Source organism: Artibeus jamaicensis, unplaced genomic scaffold (assembly GCF_021234435.1).
Source record: "Artibeus jamaicensis isolate MK-2021 breed Jamaican fruit bat unplaced genomic scaffold, CSHL_Jam_final contig_490, whole genome shotgun sequence".
NCBI classification, from domain to species: Eukaryota; Metazoa; Chordata; class Mammalia; order Chiroptera; family Phyllostomidae; genus Artibeus; species Artibeus jamaicensis.
In genome coordinates, this window is record NW_026521861.1 from 527,605 (window position 1) to 552,494 (window position 24,890).

Sequence of the window (24,890 nt, forward strand, 5' to 3'; positions counted from 1 at the left end):
ATGTTGCTTATGAGGCTTTCTGTGTGCATTTTTCTTCTCACCTGTGTCCTCCAACTCATCCATACCTGGTAAGTAACCTGGAGCTTAGAATTAGGTATGTGCATGGATTATATGGGAGAGAGGTCATTTTCACTTCTGGGAATGTAGGGTGCTTTGGGGTCTCTGCTAGGAAAATTGTTTAAGGCAGTAGGGCTCTTCCAAATCTATCACTGATTTCAGTAAGTCTGTAGACCCCTGCCAATAAAAGAATATTTGTGCTATATCACAAATATTCTAAGTGGTTTTGGGGGAAAGACAGTAGCCCTTTTAACCAAATACTGATTTCAGCCTCAGGAAGAAGAGGAAGGTGGCTCAGAGAAAGTTCTACGTGTGTTGAATCTGATCTTTGAGGTGAAGACAAAAATTCAGTGGGGTCTTATTTTGCCTTGTCTGACTGTAATGTTTCAGGATATTCTAAGTAACAGCTCATATTGCTAGACATTAAAAATTACCTCAAGCTCCTGAGTTGGTACTGGGTTAAAACACATGTTGGAAATGGGATATTTTAGAAACCTAAACATTTCTACAAATTCATTTCATTTACTTAATTTACAAATATTTCTAGTTGCTCAGAAAATTAGGTGATGTGTGTGAAAGTGCTTTGTAAACTACAACCCCCTGCACAAATGATGGATGATATGATCACCTGCACTTAGCTCTTAGAAGCCACATAAAGTCTCTATATGTGGAAAAGTTCATAAGCAAGTAGCAATAATATACAGATATAAGATGTAGAAAATGCATGTTGCTAGGGTGTTTGAAGTTTCCCCTCAATTAAGATGTAAGCTCAGTCTCTCTCTTCATCAGTTCCATTTTGACCATCTATTTAACCAGGATATGAATCCAAGTGTTACAAAAACTGTTGACAAAGCAAGAATAGAAATTTCTTTGCTGAAATCAGCTTCCTGTGCTAATTGAGAGCGTATTCTTATTATAAATAAATATAGCCATCTTTATTAGGGAGTTGATAAGAAGTATGCCAAATTGATACAATGATTTGCCAGTTAATTCAATAATTAACATATCTAATTATAAACTGAACCGGCAAATAATTGGTCAGTTTTTAATTAGTATTTTAATTAAATATTTCATGTTCAAAACAATCACTCTTCTTTCCCCGTCACGAGAACAAAAAGACAAAAGGGAGAAGCGACTATTTCAGAGCATTTCTACTGACGTTCATGGTATTCTTCAGCTGATTCAGTATCAGCAAAAGGGAAACACGAGATTCCTTCCCCCAGTCACCAGGGCAGGGTGAAGAATTGTTCTGTAAAAAAATACCTTTACTGTGTGTTCCTTCCCTGCTGGAGGAGGTCATGTTCATTTCATTCCGATACTGACACAGCCATGCTGAAAGGTGGCTGGGTTGCTTGTCTGTCCAAATTCAAGTGTCTGGATTCAAAAAGAAAGAAGAAAAAAGAGATGTGAAAGAAAGTTCTAATTTAAAAGCAGGGTTTAAGAACCCCTTCTCGCTTTGCCTGACTTTGAGAAGAAAATGTACAAATCTGCATAACGCGATTAAATTTTAATTGCATTTCCCTCATAAGCCCCAATTTGAATGAAATATTTATACTTGGCCAAGAATCTGGTTTTGGTAGCATCTGAAATGTGATTTTTGAATTTAACATTAAATTGTGATTATTCTTATAATGAAACTATCAGGGTTTTGCATAAGGTCATCTTTCCCTTTGTGCCACGCAGAGAAATTTGACCAACGGCAGCCTTTCAGATGTGTCTCTTGGTGCTTCATTATCAGCCTTTTATGTGAGGACCTCAAAAGCATTTAACAAATAGAGAACCACAATTTCTGCTTGGCTGTTCAATTGTAGGCTGCCTGAAATTACTGTCTAAAAGAGTCCATCAACAGAAATTCCTGGGCTTGAAAAGGAGAGGGTGAAAATGACATGCACCAGCAATACACGGTTTTACGAGGAATCTCAGTGCAAAATAATTGGGAAAAAAGCATTCTCCACAGTTCGGGAGCTTTTTGAAAGAATTATCCTTTAGTAACTTGAGAAAAATCTTTTGTTTGTCTTAATGCTTAATGGCTGCTCCCCGCCTCCCCCCAAAAAAAAGAGTATGGGAAAGCATGGATGCAGACAAGCAAATGGCAATGGTTATAATAGTGACCAGAGATGAAGCAATTTGACTTTCCACCTCCCGTATGGAATGAATGGACCTAGAACATGTTTTTCTTTCATTGTTCCCTTCATTTGACTCTAAATGATGTCTCATAATAATACCAGGCCTTGACCAGTTCTATCCATCACTCTCTCTTCCCTTCTTGCTCTCTCTCTCTCTCTTTCTCACCTCAGCTCAATCCCCAAATCAGAAAGATGAGCTGGGACACAGAGGCTAGCACAGGCTCTGCTTGCATCCTTTAACAGGGATCACTACCCTTAGTCTTCTCCGAAGGATTTAAACAGGGTCAGTTTCTTTTCTGCAGTAGAGCAAGAATTTATTTGGAGTCTTTGTGTTTTAAAGCAGCTTTTGAAATAATACATCATCCCTTGGTTCCTACACTTGCGTTTGTAGAGTAACCCGCTATGGCTGTTGAAATTTCACCCCATGAGGACAGGCAAAACCCGTGGTTAGCAAAGGCTGCAGTTCTCGTGGGGGTGGGGGCAGGGGGGCAACTTTGAACCCGTGTTCTCACCAAGCATCATCAATAGTTAAAATTATTTTCTGCATGTATGTGCAACAATTTTTTCAACATTTGAAAAAATTGTTGCACATACAATTTTTTACTGATCATATTATGACCAGTAAAATACATACTAATTGAAAAATAATTGAATTCATAATGATTTGTGGTCCTATTACATTTTTGTTAAGTTTGCCCCACTAACAGGTATAAAAATAACAAGGGCAGTCAAGTGGGGATCCACTAAGCTTGTCACACGGGAAGGGAATTCTCATCCTCACAGAGCCAGAGAATCTCTGAAGTTAGGGAAATTAATTCAGGAGGGAGAAATTGCTTTGGAATCTGGAAAGTAATATGCCAATAAAAGATTCACATACCTAATAGCTTCCCTGATCAATAAAGAAAAGCTCTTAGTCCATAAAAACAAAAGTGGGGACTCGTGGAGTAACTGAGCAGGATTAGGTTAGTAGCTGCCATGTAGAAAGTTCTGGGGGCTTGAGACGTGTTGCCACTCTCGGTTCCTAGTTTTTTCGCTGGTTTCCGCAACAACTTGAGACCTAAGTTCTTCCTTTCAGAGCTCCTGTTTCTCCTGCTATGAGAGGAGACACTTCGTTTCGGCTTTTCTTAGGAAACCAGTTTGTGTAAGTGATGAGGGGGAGGCCCTGCAGAGCATCTGTGTGTGTGTGTGGGGGGGTAACATGACACAAAGAAGGGTCTCCTTTTTGTGATATTATACAAAGGTAAATGGGGTAATTTAAAAAAAAAAAAAAGAGGACCAGAAGAAAAGGAGTTGCTATCCAAACCCTCTCTTCCATGGAAGGCATTTACTCCTTCCCTTCTACCCAGCTGGGATGGCTGGTGTAGCGCTGCCCTATATTGGGCAATGCTAGTCTCTCTTGGAACTGTTAATAAAACCCTTTTTTATTTTCTGGGCTCCATTTACTCTTTCCATTTCTATTACACATAGAAGAGAACTCAGAGGACTTAGAAAAAGCGGTCAATACAATTTTACTTAGGATGTTTTTCAGAAGGCAGATGTTTTTTCCTAGGTAAGAGATCAGGCTGGGTTAGCAGTTGGGGGAAACTCTGAGCTCGATTCATGTTTGAAATACACCTACACTCTGAGAGCCTCTTGAAAGAAACTATCCTCCACTCTGGACACACTCTCTAGTCTCACTATAAGCCAAGTTTTTATGGTCTGTTTTTCTCGGTCTTTATCATAGGCCCTTGTTATCGATTATATATTCTCCCTATATACTTCTTAGGTCAGAGTTTTCTCCAGGACAAGAGAAATCAGACCAAAAGGGAATCATTTAGACTCACTACTATCCAGTCAGTCCAAGTTCACTTTCCTTCACAGGTTGTTTTGCCAATGTCAGCTTGCTCCAGGACCAGCACAGACTGAGGCTATGTTCCAGTAGTCTCAGTAGACCCTGTAAGTCGGCCAATAGTTCAGTGTTTCTGTGCAGCTACATAGATGAAATTCTTGTGTTTTCCAGGCCAAGCTGAAACCATCTTGCATAAGGAAGAATTTCCCCTTCACTCAAAGCTGTAATTCTGTAACTCTCCCATATATGCAACTAGATATGGACAATTGTATTTTTAATAAATCTTTTTAACAACCTCCCCCCTGTAATTCTCTTTTGCTACCATAAATTTCAATTCTTTTCCTTTACTCAGGCTCTTCAAGTTCACTATATCAGTCTTTGAAGGTTCTATTCCATACCAAAATCCAGGATAATAAATAGCAAACCTATACTGGCCATATTATCCTGTCTGGTATTTCTTCATTTTAATCCAAGGTGTCTGGTGGAGCCCCATATTGCATAGATTATTGCTTCAGGAGTATCCTGTTGTTTAATTTTATATTACAGAAAATTTATTTTCTTTTTTTACAAATATAAAGAGAACAGCATATAAAATTAACCCCCATAACTCTGTCTCAACAGTTATCCCTTGCCTAATTTTGCTTCATGTATACTTTCTGTAGCATTTCCAACTACATGTATTCTCTCCATCTAAATCTTCCACATACAGCCATGGTTCAAAATAGGAGAAAGAGACATAAGGAAAGGAATGCCCTATCCCTTGTCCGAGAGACCTAGGACCAGTAATTAGAGTGAGTCTTGGGGGATAGCATACAGGTATGACCCCCCTGCCGTGGGATGAGAAATCAAGAACACAAATTAGCAAAGAGAATTCATTCAAATACATATTTGAGTTTATTTCTGTTTGAGCTGTGGTTAGTTAGTAAAGGCATCAGAAATTGATAGTTGGATCAGATTGAGAAGAGGACATTTTTACCGTCCATTAGATTCAGTTCCATTACATAGTGAAAACAGGTACCAAAGTACCAAAGCCTGCCAACTTTCCTACCTTGAACTGTTTGCCTAGTTGTTTTATAGGGCAGTCCATAGAGTCACAATGTACACCTACCCTCTTGATCCTGACATAAACTGGTATTGCATCCATCAGTGCAGTTAAGAATGTGAAGATTTTCTAAATTCTGTACCACAGGGACAAGATAACAAGATCAGAAAACAAACCAAAATGCTCTGCTTCCATTACAATCCTGGATGGGGTTCCTGCAACCTCAGGCTTTCTGGGAACAGTGTCTGGAGCTGTTCCTAAGCAGCTTTTACTTAGACACCACAGAACAGAGAATGAGTACAGCTCATTCCCAGTTAGAGTCCTCATTTAAATGCTAAGTGCTGAAGTGTTTTTGTTTTGTTTTGTCTTTTTGTAGCTCAGTATTTCTCAGCAGTTTGCTACAATACATAAAGAAAGAAGGAAATGAGGACAAGAAAGGACAATATCTCTCTTTAAACATTTCACTTTCAGAGGAAAAGATTATCCCTTGAAAATTTGTGATGTGCCTGGGAAAGAATCAGCCTGAGATTGTTTTGTAGATATCTACGATACACAGTTGTCCTGAAGGCTGTTACATGGTCTTTGCCAGTAATTATTTGTCAAGGGCTAGATTTGAGATAATGTGGGGTTTTAACATAAAATTTTTTAATTATATTTTATTGATTGTGCTATTTCAATTTTTCTTCCTTTGCCCTCCTCCACCCAGCACCCCAATTCCCTCAGGCAATCCCCACACCATTGTTCATGTCCATGGGTCATGTATAGGTTCTTTGGCTACTTCATTTGTAAACTGTACTCTACATCCCCATGGCTATTCTGTAACTACCTTTTTGTACTTCTTAATCCCCTCACCTCCTTGCCCATTCCCCCACATCCCCCTCCTATCTGGCAACGGTCAAAACACTCTCCATATCCATGACTCTGCCTCTGTTCTTGTTTCCTTAGTTTGTTTTTTAGATTCAAGGTTGATATATACTTATTTATTGCCATTTTACTGTTCATAGTTTTTATCTTCTTCTTTATCTTAAGTAAGTTCCTTTAATATTTCATATAATAATTGTTTGGTGATAATAAACTCCTTTAGTTTTTTCTTGTCTGGGAAGCTCTTTATCTGCCCTTCAATTCTAAATGATAGCTTTGCTGGGTAGAGCAATCTTGGCTGTAGGTCCCTGCTTTTCATGACTTTGAATATTTCTTGCCAATCCCTTCTAGCCTGCAAAGTTTCTTTTGAAAAATCAGCTGAGAGTCTCATGGGAACTCCTTTGTAGGTAACTGTTTTTCTCTTGCTGCTTCTAAGATTCTCTTTTTATCTTTAACCTTTGGCATTTTAATTATGATGTATCTTAAAGTGGGTCTCCTTGCATGATTCTTGTTTGGGACTCTCTGTGCTTTCCAGGCTTATATATCTATTTCCTTTACAAAATTAGGGAAGTTTTCTTTCATTATTTTTACAAATAGATTTCCAATTTATTGTTCTTCCTCTTTCCTTCTGGCACCCCTATGATGCAAATGTTGGAATGCTTGAAGTTATCCCAGAGGCTGCTTACCTTATCCTCATTTTGGGTTTTTTTTTCTTCTTGCTCTTCTGATTGGTCATTTTTTTCTTCCAAATCATTGATTTGATTCTCAACTTCATCCATTCCACTGTTATTTCCCTGTAAACTCTTCTTTATTTCAATTAGTGTGTGCCATTTCTGACTGGATCTTTTTCATGCTGTTGAGGTTCTCACTAAGTTCATCCTTATAATCAGTGTTTTGAACTCTGCATCTGATAGATTGTTTATCTGCATTTTGTTAGTTCTTTCTCTGGAGTTTTGATTTGTTCTTTCATTTGGGCTATGTTTCTTCGTTTTCTCATTTTGGCAGGTTTCCCGCATTTGTTTCTATGTCTTAGGTAGAGATGCTGTGACATCCTGTTTTGGTAGCATGGCCTAATGCAGTACATATCCTGTAGGGTCCAGTGGCATAGCCTCCCCTATCACCCAAGCTAGGTACTTAAGTTGCACCCCTCATGTGGGCTGAGTACGCCCTCTTCTTTAGTTGAGCCTCGATTGCTATTGGCAAGACAATGGAAGATCTTTTTCTTTCTGGGATCTGCCCTTCCAAAAAGCTCTACCGCTTCATTCGCCTCTGCCTGCAAGTTTCTTTGAAATCACCCGAGCCAGTCAGCTGCAAGGACTGGCTGTGGCCATTGACCACCAAGCTCTGCCCTTTGTGGAGGATCGGCTGTGCAGGGGCAGGGTGGTGGTGCTTTGACATGGTCTGTAGCTGTCCACTGGGTGTGTAGGCTCTGGACTTTCCTGGGTGGTGCAGGTCAAGGTCATCCCCCACCTGTGTTCACCTGGGGCCACTCTGCATGAGCTATAAAATAGTCTGAGATGGCTGCTACTTGTGCTGAGTTTGGAGATTCCCAGGTGAAGCCAAGCTGTGAATCCAGGCTGGCTGCTGCTAGTGCCAGACCTGGGTCACTTAGCCTAGGGGGTTTACTGAGGCCAGCCATTGCTTATTTGATAGGGTTTAGGAAGTTGTGAAGCAGAAGCCAAGACCAGTCATTCATATGGAGAAGACATAGTTAACAATTTGGATGGGCGTTTAAGTTGGGTGGGACAGAGTCTCAGGAGATCTCCAGGAGGCAGCAATAAGTGTTAGCCAGGTTGATGGAGTCTCAGATATGGTGCCCACTTGCTGCTTTGTGGATCTTATGGGGGAGAGCTCAGGAAAGGGACAATGGCCTCTGTCCACTTTTCTGTCTGGGAGAAAGCTCTCCCTCAGCTCCTACCTTGATGCCAGACACTTCAGTTCCTCCCTGTATGCCACTGGTGCCTCTCAAGCTGCTACCCCAGTGCTGGAGCTCAGGGAGTGAGTATGAGTAAGTCCTTGTGTGTGTTCTTTAAGGAGAACTGCTCGGGGCTTCATAAGTTTCTTCCGCTAATTCAATTCTTGCTGGTTTTTGCAGCCAGAAGTTATGGGGACTTATCTTCCTGGCACTGGAACCCTGAGCTGGTAGGCTTGACGTGGAGCTGGGACCCCTCACTCCTGAAATATCTCTCCTGCATTTTTATCCACCATACATGGCTGTGGGACCAGCCTATTCCATATCTGTGCTCCTCCTACCAGTCTGCATGAATGTGGTTTCTTTAATTCTTTAGTTGTCATACTTCCATTTAATTATATTTCTGACTGTTCTAGGTGATGGTTGTTCCATATTTTAGTTGTAATTTTTATATGGCTGTGTGAAGAGGCAAGCCTATGTGGCCATCTTGATTGGAAGTTTAATATAAATTTTAATATAAAGACTGCTACCAAAATGGCTTATAAGAGTTTTAAAAATAGGACTTCTGCCAAGATGGAGGCATAGGTGGAAACACCGTGCTTTCTCACACAACCAAGTTTAGAGACAACAAAATATTAGCAACAGAAAACACAGCCAGAACACAGAAAATTGAACTTTTCGGAAGTCTGATAACAACAAATTCTTCAGCCTGGCCAGTAAGAGGGGTGAAGCCAGCAGCTGGCGGAGCAGGGTTGCACAGGAAAACTCGGTCAGACCAACTCAGGCGCGCATATCCCAGGCGTGGGGTTGCAACAGGTGGACCCAGTGAGCGACCCAGTAAGTGACCAGCGTACCCAGCGAAGGTGCAGGGCGGTGGGTTGACTGTGGACTGCACATTCAGGCACAGATAGACCAGTGAGGGAGTGGGCAGTGAGACGGGACCCAGCAGGCCCCAGCAGTGAGAGGCAGCAGAGGGTGCCGCCATTTCTCTGCTCTGACCCCACCCCCACATACAGCGTCACAACCCAGCGACCTGGGCTGCCCACCCTGGTGAACACCTAAGGTTCTGCTCCTCATACTTACGGGCGCAAACAGACCAAAAATAGCTCAAGAAGATCTCAAAGCCCCAGAGCCAATAACTCTAAGCGACGAAGAAATAGCAAAACTTTCAGATGCACAGTTCAAAACACTGGTGATCAGGATGCTCACAGAACTGGTTGATTTTAGTCACAAATTAGAGGAACATATGAAGGCTAAACTAATCAAAATGAAGGGAATTGCACAGGAAACCAATAGTGATGAAAAGGAAACTGGGACTCGAATCAAGGGAGTGAACCAGAAGGAAGAAAATAATGGTCAAACAGGAAAATATGAAGAAACAAGAATTCAGAAAAATGAGGAGAGACTTAGGAACCTCCAGGACATCTTTAAATGCTCCAACATCCAAATTATAGGGGTACCAGAAGGGGGAAAGGAACAGCCACCAGAGGAAAACTTATTTGAACAAATAATAAAGGAGAATTTCCCCAATCTGGTAAAGGAAATAGACTTCCAGGAAATCCAGGAAGCTCAGAGAGTCCCAAAAAAGTTGGACCCAAGAAGGAACACACCAAGGCACATCATCACTATATTAGCCAAGATTAAAATGGAGAGAATCCTAGAAGCAGCAAGAGATAAGGGGACAGTCACCTACAAAGGAGTTCCCATCAGACTGTCAGCTGATTTCTCAAGAGAGACCTTACAGGCAAGAAGGGGCTGGAAAGAGGTATTCCAAGTCATGAAATCCAAAGACCTACAACCAAGATTACTCTATCCAGCAAAACTTTCATTTAGAATGGAAGGACAGATAAAGTGCTTCCCAGATAAGATCAAATTCAAAGAGTTCATCATCACCAAGCCCTTATTATATGAAATGTTAAAGGGACTTACCTAAGAAAAAGAAGATAAAAAAGATGAACAGTGAAAAGATGAACTGTGAGCAAACTCACAGTTATTAACGACCACACCTAAAACAAAAGCAAACTAAAAGGACAGCTAGATCAGGAGTGGAACCATAGAAATGAAGATCTCATGGAGGCAAGAATAGTATGGGAAATATAGAATCTAAAGAACTTGAAACACATGGTCATAAACTAAAGGGGGGGGAATGATGGGGGTGGGAGGTGCAGGGTGGAGGGGAATGAAGGGGGGAATAGAACAACTGTAATGGCATAATCAATAAAATAAAAAAAATTAAAAAAAGAGTTTTACAAATATACTTTAGGGAATTGCCTTATAATATAGAAAATTTATATTTATTAAAAATTATAAGAATTATTTATAAGGCTGAATTCCCTTTGAAGAAACAGGTGGACTTTAAATCAGTGAAATAGCTATGGGAAGATGGCCAGAACCTGTACATTCCTTAATTTTTTCTTTTATATTCTTCTTGAGAAAATTTTCACTTGGCCCCAATCTTCAATGCATTTCTCTCTTTCTTTTCAATGCCACCCATTCTCCTTCACTGAGTCTACACTAGCTGCTTTCATTTTGTAACTGTTCACACACCATAATCTGGTTTCTGTTCCATTGCTATACCGAAGTAGATCTCCCCTGTGATAATCACCTTTGTTCCCTCTTGACACTTTTTAAAAAGACTTTATTTATTCATTTTTAGAGAGAGGGAAAGGGAGGGAGAGAGAGAGGAAGAGAAACATCAATGTGTGGTTGCCACTCACGTGGCTCACACTGGGGACCTGGCCTGGATCCCAGGCATGTGCTCTGACTAGAATCCAACTGGTGACCCTTTGGTTTGCAGGCTGCTGCTCAATCCACTGACCTACACCAGCCAGGGCAATTTTTTTGAAAGATTTTATTTATTTATTTTTTTAGAGAGGGGAAAGGAGGGAGAAAGAGAGGGAGAGAAACATCAATGTGTGGTTGCCTCTCACACGCTCTCTACTGGGGGCCTGGCCCACAACCCAGGAGTGTGCCCTAGACTGGGAATCGAACAGGTGACCCTTTGGTTTGCAGGCTGGCACTCAATCCAGTGAGCCACACCAGTCAGGGCCCTCTTAAAAATTATTTAAGTAGGAAGAAATTTGTCTTTCAAATTTTGAATACTTTTCTTCCCTACAAGACTTCAGATATCTTGTGATTTCTACTTACTAATCCTCTCCCTAGCTAAACAGGAAAGAGTTTGACTTCAGTTATTTATGCTTTACAACAGATAAGAATGATCTGTTCACCCTTGAAAAACATTTGCATTTTTAAGCTTAACTCTTCTAATTGTACAGTGAATTATACCTAACTTAAATATACTTGGGTATTGTCAGAGAGGGTAGTAAACAAAGTGATCAGTGAGACCTGCCTTTTCTGCAGTTGTGTGTGTAAATATTGGTGCGTATGTGTTCCGTGGGTCATATGTTGTAGCAGATAAGAGAAAATCACAAGCAAACTGATTTGGAAAGAGCTGTGTTTGGGCTGTCTGGGCCCAAGGTATCTTGTGAGTTCCATGAAGTGAAGAGTTGGCTGCCAGGCATTCATTCTAAGAAAAAGTTGCTTCCCTGGGACACCTTCTTGCTACAGTTCCAGGAAGGTCCTGTATCTGTGATCCCTCCCCTTAATGTTTTATCCTTTCCCCCTGTACTCTCTCTGTGCCAGATCTCCAGAGGGAGATGTGTATCTACAGCCATGAACTACTTTTACTTTCCCCTGGGCCATCACCCCACATTTTAACAATTACATGGTCTTTCCTGAAGGAGGCCAACTACAGCTTCATGACCCAGAGACTTTTTAGGGACCTGAAGAAATGATTAAAGGCTACAGAGAAACCAAACCTGTTTGTTATTCAAAGACTTGTAAGGACAGTGGAGAGGGGGAGAACAAAGGGAGGGGTCAGAAGGCTTTGACATGGAAGTCTTGGGCAGTGAGAGGAAAATACCAAATTCTGGACATCCATATGCAGAACTTTGCTTTTTAAAAAAATATATGCATGGGGGAGGGAAAAGGGGTATCTTAACAAGTTTCAGCCACATCAAACACTGGGATTCAAATGTATCCAGGCACACTAGGCAAACTAGGGCAGCTGGCCTGCAAGAAGCTTGCTGCATGATACTTAGTGCGCTCCTGGGAACAAATGCCCATTCTGAGGGCAGAGGGAGTGTGGCACACAGACGTGGTCCAGGAACAAGGTTCTGGTCATGCAACGGGAGAAGGAAGTCTGGAGATAGCATGGTGCTTGGCACTCCTGACCCATCTGTATCACCGGCTCTACAGAATTAGGTGTGTGTTCTCACCATGGCAGCTAAGCTGTTGACCATACAATATGATTGCTACAGACCACCTCACAGGCTGTGCTGCTTTGGTGAACTGCCCCCAAACAGGGAGAAATGGTTGAAACATTGGATAGTGGTTTAAGCTTCTCGTCCACCATTAGACATTACTGACAGAGAATGGGAATTAGTAATTTTCTGTGAACTTCTGAAGGTGGTAAAATAGTAATAAATGATTCAAAGTGTCTTCAAATGGTATCATATAAAGAGAAGCATTGAAAATCAGAGTGAATGGATATATAGATAATAAATGTTAAGTCAAAAAAGACAAATAAAAAAACCTTGAAGATTTTCTAAAAGCTAAAAGAGAAGTAATGGTGGCATTTGTATGTGGGTTGATGCAAAGCCCTTCCCCTCCTGCCCCAGATCCCTGAAAAAAAAACAAAACAAAACAGTGACCAGACTGATTATAGAACAGGCAATATTCAGGAGATGGTATAGCCTATGTGAGAAGCTGCGAAATGTTGAAAGCTGCAGGTGTTTGAGAGGCTACAGTGCCCTAGATCAGAAAACTTTGCACAGCGGTTAGATTATGGCTATTTCATAGAAGCTGTGTTGTTGCAAGGTTAGAAGATCCTCAGAGCAGATGCAAAGGGAAAATGATGGATGGTGCACAGGGCTGTGCCTCAAAACTATCAATGCATGCGGATCTGTTGTTTAGTTGAAAAGATATTTAGTAATGAAGAGACTAGCAAGGATCTAGACACACAATGAAAGGAAAAACGTTGTTGATATTCAGGGAGGAGCTGTGGCAGAGAGTAGTGAAGACAAGGACAAAAAGGACTTGTCTGCCCAGTCTAGGTGGGAGTGAAAGGAGAAGCTACTCACAGGAAACATTACTATGAGAGTTCAGAATGAAAGAGAGAGATATGATAGGTCTTGCAAATTCTTATTATTGGAAAATTAACTTGGGAAAATGATGAGATGGCATTGATAACTTGTAGGAAAAAGTATAGACCAAAAAATGAATTAAAGACTTCATGACCAATGACAAGAGTGTGGAGGTGGTCCAAGAATGTAAAATAACAGCAATGGCATTAAAGCCTTCTGTGAGTGGTGGGAGGTAGCATATTTCCTAGAAGATTGATAGACCCTAGACAAAGACTCACAATCCTTATGGGTGCATATTCCAGCCCCTCAAAAATATTTTATTCTGGATTTCCGGCCAAGATAGAGGTATAGGTAGACACACTGTGCCTCCTTGCACAACCAAAATAAGGACAACAAAAATTTAGAAATAAGAAAACAACCAGTACTGACAGAAAGTTGAATTGTATGGAGGTCTGACAACCAAGGAGTTAAAATAGACACATTTATTTAGACTGGTAGGGTGGGGTGGTAGGAGGGGTAAGTGGGGTGGTTGGATGGAGAGGACTCCCAGCAAAGCGGCAGCAGGTGAACCCAGCGAGGCGGCAGATTGTGGAAGGGCTTGGCGTACAAGGTGTCTGGCAGACCTGGTGGTCCCACATTTGTGTGCAGATAAACCAGGCAAAACTGGGGAGTGAGACAGACCTCGCTGCAACCCAGGGTACCCAGCAAGGGGTACAGAGCCTCAAAACACCGACTAAAAACACCTGTGGGGGTTGAGGTTCCGGGAGAGACTCCCAGCCTCACAGGAGAGTTTGTTGGAGAGACACACAGGGTTCTAGAACATACACAAGCCCACCCACATGGAAATCAGCACCAGAAGGGCCCAGTTTGCCTGGGGGAAGTGGCAGGAGTGACTAAAATCTGGCAGAGAGCAGAGCAAGCACCATTATCCCCTCTCGGACCCCTCCCCCACATACAGCATCACAACCCAGGGACTGGGTTACCTAACCCTGGTGAACACCTGAGGCTCCACCCCTCATATGTAACAGGTGCATCAAGACAAAAAAAAATGGCCCAAATGAAAGAACAGATCAAAGCTCCAGAAATAATACAACTAAGCAATGAAGAGATAGCCAACCTATAAGATGCACAGTTCAAAACACCGGTGATCAAGATGCTCACAGAATTGGTTGATTTTCGTCGCAAATTAGATGAAAAAATGAAGGCTATGCTAAGTGAAATAAAGGAAAATGTACATGGAACCAATAATGTTGGGAAGGAAAATGGGACTCAAATCAATGGAGTGGACCACAAGGAAGAAAGAAACAACCAAACAGAAAAAAATGAAGAAACAAGAATCAGATAAAATCAAATTCAAGGAGTTCATCATCACCAAGCCCTTATTATATGAAATGTTAAAGGGACTTATCTAAGAAAAAGAAGTTAAAAAAAACATGAACAGTGAAAGGACAGCAAACTCACAGTTATTAACAACCACACCTAAAACAAAAGCAAACTAAAAGGACAGCTAGATCAGGAGTGGAAACATAGAAATGAAGATCTCAAGGACGGTTAGCAACAGGGGAGTGGGAGGAGGATAAGGGGGGAGAAGGTACAGAAAATAAGTAGCATAGACAGTAGATAGAAAATAGATGGGGGGGCAAGAATAGTAGGGGAAATATAGAATCTAAAGAACTTGAGACACATGGTCATAAACTAAAGGGAGGGTAATGGTGGGGATGGGGGGTAGGGTGGAGGGGAATGAAGGGGGGAATAGAACAACTGTAATGGCATAATCAATAAAAAATAAATAAATTTAAAAAATAAATAAATGAGCTTAAGTTAAAAAAATTTTTTTTAATTGAGGAGAGGCTTAGGAACCTCCAGGACATCTTTAAATGTTCCAGCATCTGAGTTATAAAGGTACCAGAAAAAGAAGAGGAAGAACAAGAAGTGGAAAAGTTATCTGAACAAATAATGAAGAAGAACTTCCCCAATCTGGCAAAGGAAGCTCAGAGAGTCCCAAAGAAGTTGGGCCCAAAGGAGGAACACACCAAGACACATCATAATTACATTACTCAAGATTAAAATGAAGGAGAGAATCCTAGAAGCAGCAAGAAATAAGGAGACAGTTACCTAAAAAGGAGTTCCCGTAAGACTATCAGCTGATTTCTCAAAAGAAACCTTACAGGCAAGAAGGGGCTGGAAAGAAGTATTCCAAGTCATGAAAGGCAAGGACCTACATCCAAGATTGCTGTGTCCAGCAAAACTTTCATTTAGAATGGAAGGGCAGATAAAGTGCTTCCCAGATAAGGTCAAGTTAAATGACTTCAAGAATAAGAAGTCCCTTTAATATATGAAATGTTAAAGCCCTTATTATATGAAATGTTAAAGGGACTTATCTAAGAAAAAGATAAAAAACATATACAGTAAAATGACTGCAAACTCACAATTATTAACAACCACACCTCAAACAAAAAGAAAAACAAACTAAGCAAACAACTAGAACAGGAACAGAACCACAGAAATGGAGATCACATGGAGGGATAGCAACAGGGGAGTGGGAGGAGGAGAAGGGGGGAGAATGTACAGAGAGTAAGTAGCATAGATGGTCAGTAGAAAATAGACAGGGGGAGGGTAAGAATAGTATGGGAAATGTAGAAGCTAAAGAACTTGTGACACCTGGACATGAACTAAAGTGGGGGAATGTGGCTGGGAGGGGGTGTTCAGGGTGGAGGGGAGTGAAGGGGGCAAATGGGACAACTGTAATAGCATAATCAATAAACTATATTTAAAAATATTTTATCCTGGTGTGGGGAATGTGGGCATAAACTGGTACCTGTGATTGCCAGGAGAACATTCCACACTACCAGGGAAAACTGCAGGGTAGGAAACAGACCCATGATTCTAGTGCTCAGCACAGAAACCCAGCCTCGAGAGGCAGTGACCAGTGAGAGCATTGAGACCCACCAAAACCAGAGTATGCTCCATCCAGATATGAAAGGAAAGAATGTCCACCAATAAGAGTTTCTGGAGCTGAGGCCTAGGAATCTTCATGTTGAATAAACTCCTCAGAGGATTCTCATGCACTCTATACAATAATCCTTTTGGATTAATTTTCAAATGCCCATACTGCTATCCATTTGCCAAATCTCCAGCACTCCAGATTATATATGTTACTTTTAACTTTTATATAGTTATAAATTTGCATAAGGTTACAAAGAAACGCACAGGAAAGTTCCATGTCCAGGTACTATAGTAGGAGCTGGAAGGGGCACAAAGATAATTAAGGCAGCCCCTACTCACAGTCAAGTATAAGGGAATAAAGGGAAACCTTAATATGAGGCAGGAAAAAGTTGCTATGAAGCTTCAGGAAAAGCCGACTATAGTTTTTGAACTACTTACTTAAGAACATGTAGGGTTTTAACACAGTAGCTCTATTGAGATATAATTAATACACTACCAAATTCACCTCTGAAAGTACAAACCAATGTGGTTTAATATATGCACAAACTTATGCAACTCTCCCCACTGTCAATTTTAGACCATTTTCATCCCCCTAAAGAGAGACCCCAGGCCCATTAGGATGGGGCATGGGGTCTCTCATGCCCCTCCCTTCAGTCCCTGGCATTGCTGATCTACTTCCAGTTTGTACAGAATTGCCTGTTCTGGACATTTTTTTAGTAAATAGAATTATACAACTTATGGCTTTTTTGTCTGGTTTCTTTCATTGAGAATGATACTTTCTTTTTTAAAAATATTGTATTTATTTATTTTTAGAAAAAGGGAGGGAGAGAAACATCAATGTGTGGTTACCTCTTGTGTGCGCCCTTCCCCCCAAATGGGGACCTGGCCTGCAACCCAGGCATGTGCCCTGACTGGGAATTGAACTGGCAGTTCTTTGGTTCACAGGCCAGCCCTCAATCAACTGACCCACACCAGCCAGGGAGAGAATGATATTTTCAAAGTTCATCTATGTTGTAGCATGTATTGGTACTTCATTCTTTTTTGTGGCCAAATAATATTCTGTTGCATAGATATAATACATTGTATTCATCTTTTCATCAGTTGATAGACACTTTAGTCATTTTTATTTGGAGCTATTATGAATAGTGTTGCTATGAATATTCATGTACAAGTTTTTATTGGACATGTGTTTTTAATTCTCATCAGTATATACTTGGTAACTCCATGCTTAACCTTTTGAGGAACGGCCAGACTATTCTTCAAAGTAGCTGCACCATTTCACAATCCCACCAGCAATGTCGGAAGGTTCTGATTTTCCCCAACAACTATTATAATGTTTTGTTTTAGCTTAGTGGGTGTGAATTCTTGTTGGACTTCCCTGATGACTAATGATTTTTAGCATCATATCATGCACTTATTGGCCAGTTGTTTATCTTCTTTGAAGAAATGTCTATTCATATTCTTTGGCTGTTTTTTATTTGAGCTGTAAGTGCTCTTTGTATATTCTGAAAGTCAGTGTCTCACTAGATATATGCCTTGCAATATTGTCTCCCATTCCGTGGGTTGTCTTTTTTACTTTCTCTTTTGGTGCCTTTGGAAGCACAAAAGTTTTTAATTTTGATGAAGTCCTGTTTATCATTGTTTTCTTTGGTCACCTGTGGTTTTGGCATCATATTTACAAAAAACATCGCCTGCCCTGGCTGGTGTAGCTCAGTGGATTGAGCGCGGGCCTGCGAACCACACGATCGCGGTTCGATTCCCAGTCAGGGCACATGCCTAGGTTGCAGGCCAGTTCCCAGCAGGGGACTCATGAGAGGCAACCACACATTGATATTTCTCTCCTTCTCTTCTTCCCTTCCTCTCTAAAGATAAATAAATAAAATATTTAAAAAAAAACATCGCCTGACCCCAGATCATGAAATCTCAATACCTGTATTTTCTTCTAAGAGTTGTATAGTTTCAGCTCCTACATTTAGGTCTATGATCTATTTTTGACTCAGTTTTTGTACATGGTGTGAGGCATGGGTCCAGTTTTTGCATGTGGATATCTAGTTGTTCTAGCACCAAGTACTAAGAGTAGGCAACATGTAAGAGGACAGCACACCCATCAAAGGCATAGAGGCATAAGTGTATGGGTGTCCAGGAATAGCAATGGGTCCAGGTTGACTAGAGGATTGAACAAGTAGGGATATTTCATTAAAAAATGAGGCTGGAGAGGTATGTATGTTCAGATTACGCAGTGCTTTGAGTGCAAGAATTGGAGAACGAAGATTTTTCATGAGGATGATAACAGCATTAGGCTTTCAGAAGGTTGATTTAGCTGCAGGCTGACTATACAATGGTTCAAATATGTCTGTAAATAACTCAGGGGTTACCAACACAAGTCAGTTTGCAAGAATGCTGTCCAAATAAAGCTAAAGCAGTATCTTATGGCAGGTGCTCAATTAAATCTGACTGGTTAATCCATTGAACTAGACAGGCATGTCATACAAACCTTCACATATTGTAGGGCCTTTGAGGAAAGAAGAATGCTCTAGCATCCTGCCCAACACTCCCTGTGATTCCAACCTAGCATCCTCTCACAGGGAGTCACTTCATCCAGGCTCGTGGCAAAGTTGTCTCCTTTGTCTGCCACTTGATTTTTGGCTTTTTGTTTTGCTTTCTTTCCTGATACCGTCTGTCCTGGGGAATGGGAACTAGCCTCTGTCTTGCCTGGTAACATCCAAGGGTCTTTGAAAGTTATTACTAACATGAAGAATGCCCTCCTGACCTGTCTTGTGTGGTTCAGTGGATTGAGCACCAGCCTGCAAACCAAAGGGTCGCTAGTTCAAGTCCCAGTCAAGGGACATGCCTGGGTTGTGAGCCAAGTTGTGTCCCCAGTACGGGCTATGTGAGAGGCAACCACACATTGACGTTTCTCACCCTCTCTCCTTCCCTTTCTCTCTCTCTAAAAATAAATAAAATAAAAGAATGCCTCCTAAGCCAGAGCAAGTCAGGCACCCTTCTATGAGGCAAAGGGCCTGGATGACTCCTCTGATGCTAGTCTTCCAGGATCAGAAATTTATCTGCAAACCCATAATGGCTTTAGCAACTGAATTCATTTAAATTGTTTTGAAAGTATTATTGTTCTTTGCTGGTACTACCACCCCCAAGAGAGTAGTACTCTTCAGTCAACTTAATTTTCCCTGCCAAGCTTTAAAAAGTGGGCTTTAGTTTTGCTAGACCATGTAGTCTTTTATGATTTTCTAAAACTCTATTTCCTTCCAAATCTTTTCCATCTTCTCTCACATGGCAGCCTCCCAGTTTATAATACTGTCTTTCAAAACCCAACCACATTTTAGGTGCTGTGTGTTTTGTATGAAGAGAGTCAGCCAACTCTTTAGACCTCTGACCAGAACCTGAGCTTTCTCAGTCTCCAGGCTGCTTTCTGACGATTGCCAGCATCTTGCTGGCCTTACAATCCCAGGGTACACTAGGTTTCATGGAACAATACTTAATGATTCCCATGTTACTTTCTTCCATGACAGTGGGAAAAGAAAGATAACAACTGGTAATACATCAGTATTTGGATTAATATTCAATGCCTATCCTGAAGTCCATTTGCCAAATCTCCAGCATTCTAGATGGTGCATGTATGCATTGAATTTATTTTTATATAATTATAGACTGGCAGACGCTTGCAAAGGCATGCGCAGGGAAGTCCCACAGAAAGCTCCCCACAGCGTTAACCAATGATAGAATAATATTTATAAAGTTTATTCAGATCACCAGTTTTACAAACACTCATAGCTATGTGTGTGTGTGCATAGCTCAGTGCAGTTTTGCCACATGGAAAGCTTCGAGTGACCACACCACAGTTAAGACACTTAACTGTCATCGAGAGACTCTGTGGTATTATCCCTTTATAGCCACACCCTTCCCTTATGCCTAACCCTTGGAAACTATGAATCTGTTCTCCAGCTCCATAATTATGTACTTCACGATTGTTACATAAGTGAAATCATGCAGTGTATATCCTTTCAAGACTGACTGTGACCACCCAGTATAATTTCTTTGCGGTTCATTCAAGTTGTTGTGTGTATCGTGTGTCCATTTCTTTTCATTGCTGGGTAGTATGCTGTGGTGTGGATCCTGAGTGAAAATAAGTTTTCATTTTTCAAGGATAACTGCCCAAGTGTGGAACAGCTAAGTCACAGGACAAGTCCATTTTAAGTCTTGAAAGGAGCAGCCAAACTATTTTTTAGAGTCAGATTATTTGTTTTTGGAATTTAATTATGACTCAACCCCTAGAAAGAGAGTCTACTGTTGATGGCTTTCTGATTAGAGAACTACCCTTCTCAAAGCCCAGTGGAGTCAGACAGACCTGGATTCAAATTCTGTTCAATCACTTATTAACTGGGTGACCTTACATACTTTTTGAGCCTCAGATTCCCTGTTTGAAGAATAGGGATAGTGATGCCCTTAATAGGAAGGATTTAACAAGATCAACACGTAAAATACAGAGAGCAAAGCATCTGGTGCACGGTGGTGGGTTAATGCTGACTCTTCCTAAGTGTAGTAAGACAATGACCAAATGCTACTCCCAACAGTTTTGGTATTTGAAATTTTAAAAATCCAAAGGAAGCCTAATACTAATTCCTTTTGTACATATTCTTTTTTTTAATCAAGTAAGTTGCATAATTTTTCCTTGGCAAACACGTTTTTCCTTTCTTACTATAAATTCTATCTTTCAAAGTGATCCTTACAATTCCTGGCAGCAGAAATGAGCTGGTGTGTCTCCATTATGGTCTGTGGTTTTTCTCTCTTCCAGGTCAGTGAATAATTTCCTGATGACTGGTCCAAAGGTAAGAAAAAACTTCCTCTGATTTGTTTGGACTTCACTAATCTTAGCATCTTGATTACATGCCAATTTCTTTTCATTATATCCACATCTTTTATTATAGCTACTACAGACAGAAAAACTGTGCATAGAGGGAGTTAGTGACACACCCCAAACCACACAGCAGATTAGTGTCAGAGCTAGGACAAGAACTCAGGAGTATTGATTGTGAATTTATTGCTAAAATTTCTGGAGCCAGAAAAGCCGACAGCCTTTCAGTGTCAGGCTGTGGCCACGAAACCTTCTCAGCGCAGTGACGGGATGCAGTTTCCTACTTTTACAATGCCGGCATTATACTGCATTATCTCTAAGGACATTTCCAGTTCCAAAATGTTATTTTCTGAGATCATAATGGGATGAAAACACCTGAAAAATCATGAATTACATAATTTGGGATCACTTTGGAGAGGCAGAACAGTCAAGTGAATAAAGTCAGGTCTAGTGTCTGACAAAACTGAATTTCATTCCTACTTCTACTGTTTTCTGTCTGTGAAGACCTTGGGCCAATTGCTTTACTTCACCTCTCTGAGCCTCAGATCCCTAATCTATAAAATGGTTTCTGTTCCACAAGATTATTTGTGATGTTAAATGAGACAACATGTTTAAAGTGCTTACGCTGTCATTATTTTGGGGGGCAGGAAAAGAGGGACTTAGCCACTTTAGGGCAGCTGTCTCCCCAGCCCAGCTGCCGTGAGTCTGAGTCCTGACCCCTGGGTCCTTGCAGGCTTACCTGATCTACTCCAGCAGCGTGGCGGCTGGTGCTCAGAGCGGTATTGAAGAGTGCAAATACCAGTTTGCCTGGGACCGCTGGAACTGCCCTGAGAGAGCCCTGCAGCTGTCCAGCCACGGCGGCCTTCGCAGTGGTAAGGAAAGCCTCGACCATAGCTCCCCGGACCCCCTGGCCACAGGTTAGAGCCCCTCTCTCCAGGGACGGCCCCTCGCTGCTCTGCACTCTAATTCCTCACATGGTCTTTACTCTCAGGCCATCTCCCTCACGGGGATCTCCTGTCCCACCTCCAGCTCCTCTTCCTACCTAGAGAGCTTTTTTCTTTCTTCCCCAACACCCTCACTGCCCAACAAATGGACCCTCCCTCACCCCCAGTCCTGTATCATCTTTGGCCTCCCAGCTGGATAAAGGCTTTCTCACAATATAAATAACATCAGGAGGTAGGTAGAGGTCATAATTCCTCGCTCCTCTTAGCCCCTTCCTTCAGCAGGCTCAGCAGAGAGGTATGAGGCAAGTGGGAACAGGTTTGGAGACCAGGTTCCCATGGAGAAGATAGAGCGGCCATGACAGTAATAAAAGAGCTGGCAGTCAGAGGTTCTTTTCAGAACTAGCTGGCACATGCCTCTTAGGAAGACAGGTTCTTGATAATCTGGCCTTTAGATTAATCTCCTCCCCCATTTCTACCTCAGGCTCTTTCCCACGTAAATCCTTTACAACCATGTACATCAGTGAAAATCGAGCCACCTAATCATAAAGTGTATGACTTGAAAAGATAGGAGGGGAGAAAAGAAGGGCTGAGACCCTGGAAGACAGTAAGGTCCATTATAAAGGTGGGGAAATACAGGACGGGGCTGGGAAAGGAGAGGATAATGGTTGTATTAAAGGGAGGCAGCATGACTGGTATTTCCTTGGGTCGCAACTCCTCCCTCTAACTCCCCCAATTTTTGGTTCCCACCAGCGAATCGGGAGACAGCATTTGTACACGCCATCAGTTCTGCTGGGGTCATGTACACTCTGACCAGAAACTGCAGCCTCGGGGACTTTGACAACTGTGGCTGTGATGACTCCCGCAACGGGCAGCTGGGTGAGTGATGGTGATACTGAGGGTGGGTAGGGCAGGCCAGTAAAGTTCACTTAAACAATGAAAAACTTGGCGGGTAGCTGGGTGGGGAGAAGAGTTGCATTCTTCTAAAGTTGAGGGAAATCAGGGCAAACTCACTGGAGCTGAACCCTACCTTGTGAAACCAGGTTAAATGTAGCGCGGATCCTCCTCCTCCTACTGAGTGTTTTTCTTACTTTAAAGGAAAAACATTCCCTGCGGATTCAATCCAGTTGCTCTGCAGAACATGTGGGGGACGTCCTTACATGTTGCCTGCCTCTGTCACCTTTCCACTCTTCACCTCCATTGTCCTAACTAACCCTACGAGCCCTCCGACTCAACTTCCAACTTAGTTTTTCCGTATTATTTCAATTGCTCTTCTCTCTCCCTCTCAATGCTCGCGCTTTCCTCACCTTTTTCCGGGCCATTCTGTCCCTTCCGGAAGTCCGTCGCTGGCGGGACAGCGCAGGGACAGGACTTTTGGGCAGCACACACTCCATCTACCCAAAGACCAGAAACTCCTTGCATAGAGGAGCGCACCTGCACCTCGTAAAGAATCCACTCGGCAACTAATTACGTCATGAAGGCCTGAGCAAGGGATTGGTCGGACATGGGCGCGTAAAAGTGGCAAATACAAATCTAGGCTGAAACTAATCTGGAGACAGGGCACTCACTTAACTTTAATCTTTCCCCGTCTCAGAGCCCCCAAACCCAATTAGAAACAAATGCCTAGGAGGTTCTGCACTGCCTGCTCAACGACCTTTCCTTCACCTGCACTTTTCCAGGGGGTCAAGGCTGGCTGTGGGGAGGCTGTAGTGACAACGTGGGCTTTGGAGAGGCAATATCCAAACAGTTCGTGGATGCCCTGGAGACGGGACAGGATGCCCGGGCAGCCATGAACCTGCACAATAATGAGGCCGGCCGCAAGGTGAGTCCTACAGTCCTTTGGGGTCAGGCAGCTCGCTCCATGTATTACCACCCCTAGGTGAGGACAACTCTGCACTTCATTTAAAAGTTTGGAAAAACGATGTACTAAAGCGATGTAGACTAGCTAGACACCTTGCGACCCTCCAGAGGCAGAAGAGACGCCCACGCGCTCAACCCCTGGTTCGCTCACTTCTCTCTCCTTAGGCGGTGAAAGGCACCATGAAACGCACTTGTAAGTGCCACGGCGTGTCTGGCAGCTGCACTACGCAGACTTGCTGGCTGCAGCTGCCTGAGTTCCGCGAGGTGGGCGCGCACCTGAAGGAGAAGTACCATGCAGCTCTCAAGGTGGACCTGCTGCAAGGTGCTGGCAACAGCGCGGCCGGCCGTGGAGCCATCGCCGACACCTTTCGCTCCATCTCCACGCGGGAGCTAGTGCATTTGGAGGACTCCCCAGATTACTGCCTGGAGAACAAAACTCTAGGCCTGCTGGGCACGGAAGGCCGAGAGTGCCTACGGCGCGGGCGGGCCCTGGGCCGCTGGGAGCGTCGTAGCTGCCGCCGGCTCTGCGGAGATTGCGGGCTAGCGGTGGAGGAGCGCCGCGCGGAGACAGTGTCTAGCTGCAACTGCAAGTTCCATTGGTGCTGCGCTGTCCGATGCGAGCAGTGCCGCCGGCGAGTCACCAAGTACTTCTGTAGCCGCGCAGAGCGGCCACGTGGGGGCGCGGCGCACAAATCCTCGAGAAAACCCTAAGGGCCTCCTCTCCCCATTCCTTTCCCCTTTGTCCTTGGCTTCCTTTAGAGACCCCAGTAATAGAGGAACCTAGGGAACGCGGATCCTGCACTCACAAGCCCAGGGATCCTGAGAGAGAGGATGCAATCTTCCGAGCTTGTCACTTTCCAACCTGTTTCCCCAGTTCTGCTGCACTCTCCTGGAGCTGTCTGAATCATCTCACAGCCCACACTCAACATGTGAGAACTCTCTGAGATTTTGAGCTGTTGATCTTCTTCCGACGAGGATGAGAATAGGCGTTCCTCCACCCCTTCCTAGTTATCTAACGCCGGACCTAGCCTATGGAGTCTTAGGAACAGGAAGACCCCTTCTCAAATTTACCCCTGGGTAAAGCCTTGGCTTTTCTCTTTTGCCCATTTTCTTACCGCCCTCCCCTCCCCAGCCCCCCTTTTCTGCTGCCATGTCTCTATCACAGATGCATCTTCCTTCTGCAGAGCCACTCCTGTGCTTCTGATTCCCTCCTATAGGCACAGACTCCCAGGGAACCTCTAATGCTTTCTCTCCCCTTCTCCCTTACCCCCTTTCCCCAAAGAGAAACTGAGAAAACAGACCC

At 42.7% G+C, this 24,890-nt stretch overlaps 1 protein-coding gene across 1 annotated transcript; it reads left to right on the forward strand.

The window, feature by feature from the left end:
- Window positions 1-24,298, forward strand: WNT8B (Wnt family member 8B). Its single transcript, XM_037159495.2, has 6 exons — window positions 1-68; window positions 20,727-20,760; window positions 21,520-21,658; window positions 22,481-22,606; window positions 23,407-23,549; window positions 23,753-24,298. The coding sequence occupies exons 1-6, from the start codon at window positions 1-3 to the stop codon at window positions 24,296-24,298; spliced, it is 1,056 nt and encodes a 351-aa protein (XP_037015390.2).
- The last annotated feature ends 592 nt before the right edge of the window (window positions 24,299-24,890 follow it).

Excerpts from the sequence above, each read along its gene's own strand:
- WNT8B (XM_037159495.2), top strand. The coding sequence starts at position 1 with ATGTTGCTTATGAGGCTTTCTGTGTGCATTTTTCTTCTCACCTGTGTC. Across the intron at positions 69-20,726 it reads CTCCAACTCATCCATACCTG|GTCAGTGAATAATTTCCTGA; the intron begins GTAAGTAACCTG and ends TCTCTCTTCCAG. Across the intron at positions 23,550-23,752 it reads ATAATGAGGCCGGCCGCAAG|GCGGTGAAAGGCACCATGAA; the intron begins GTGAGTCCTACA and ends CTCTCTCCTTAG.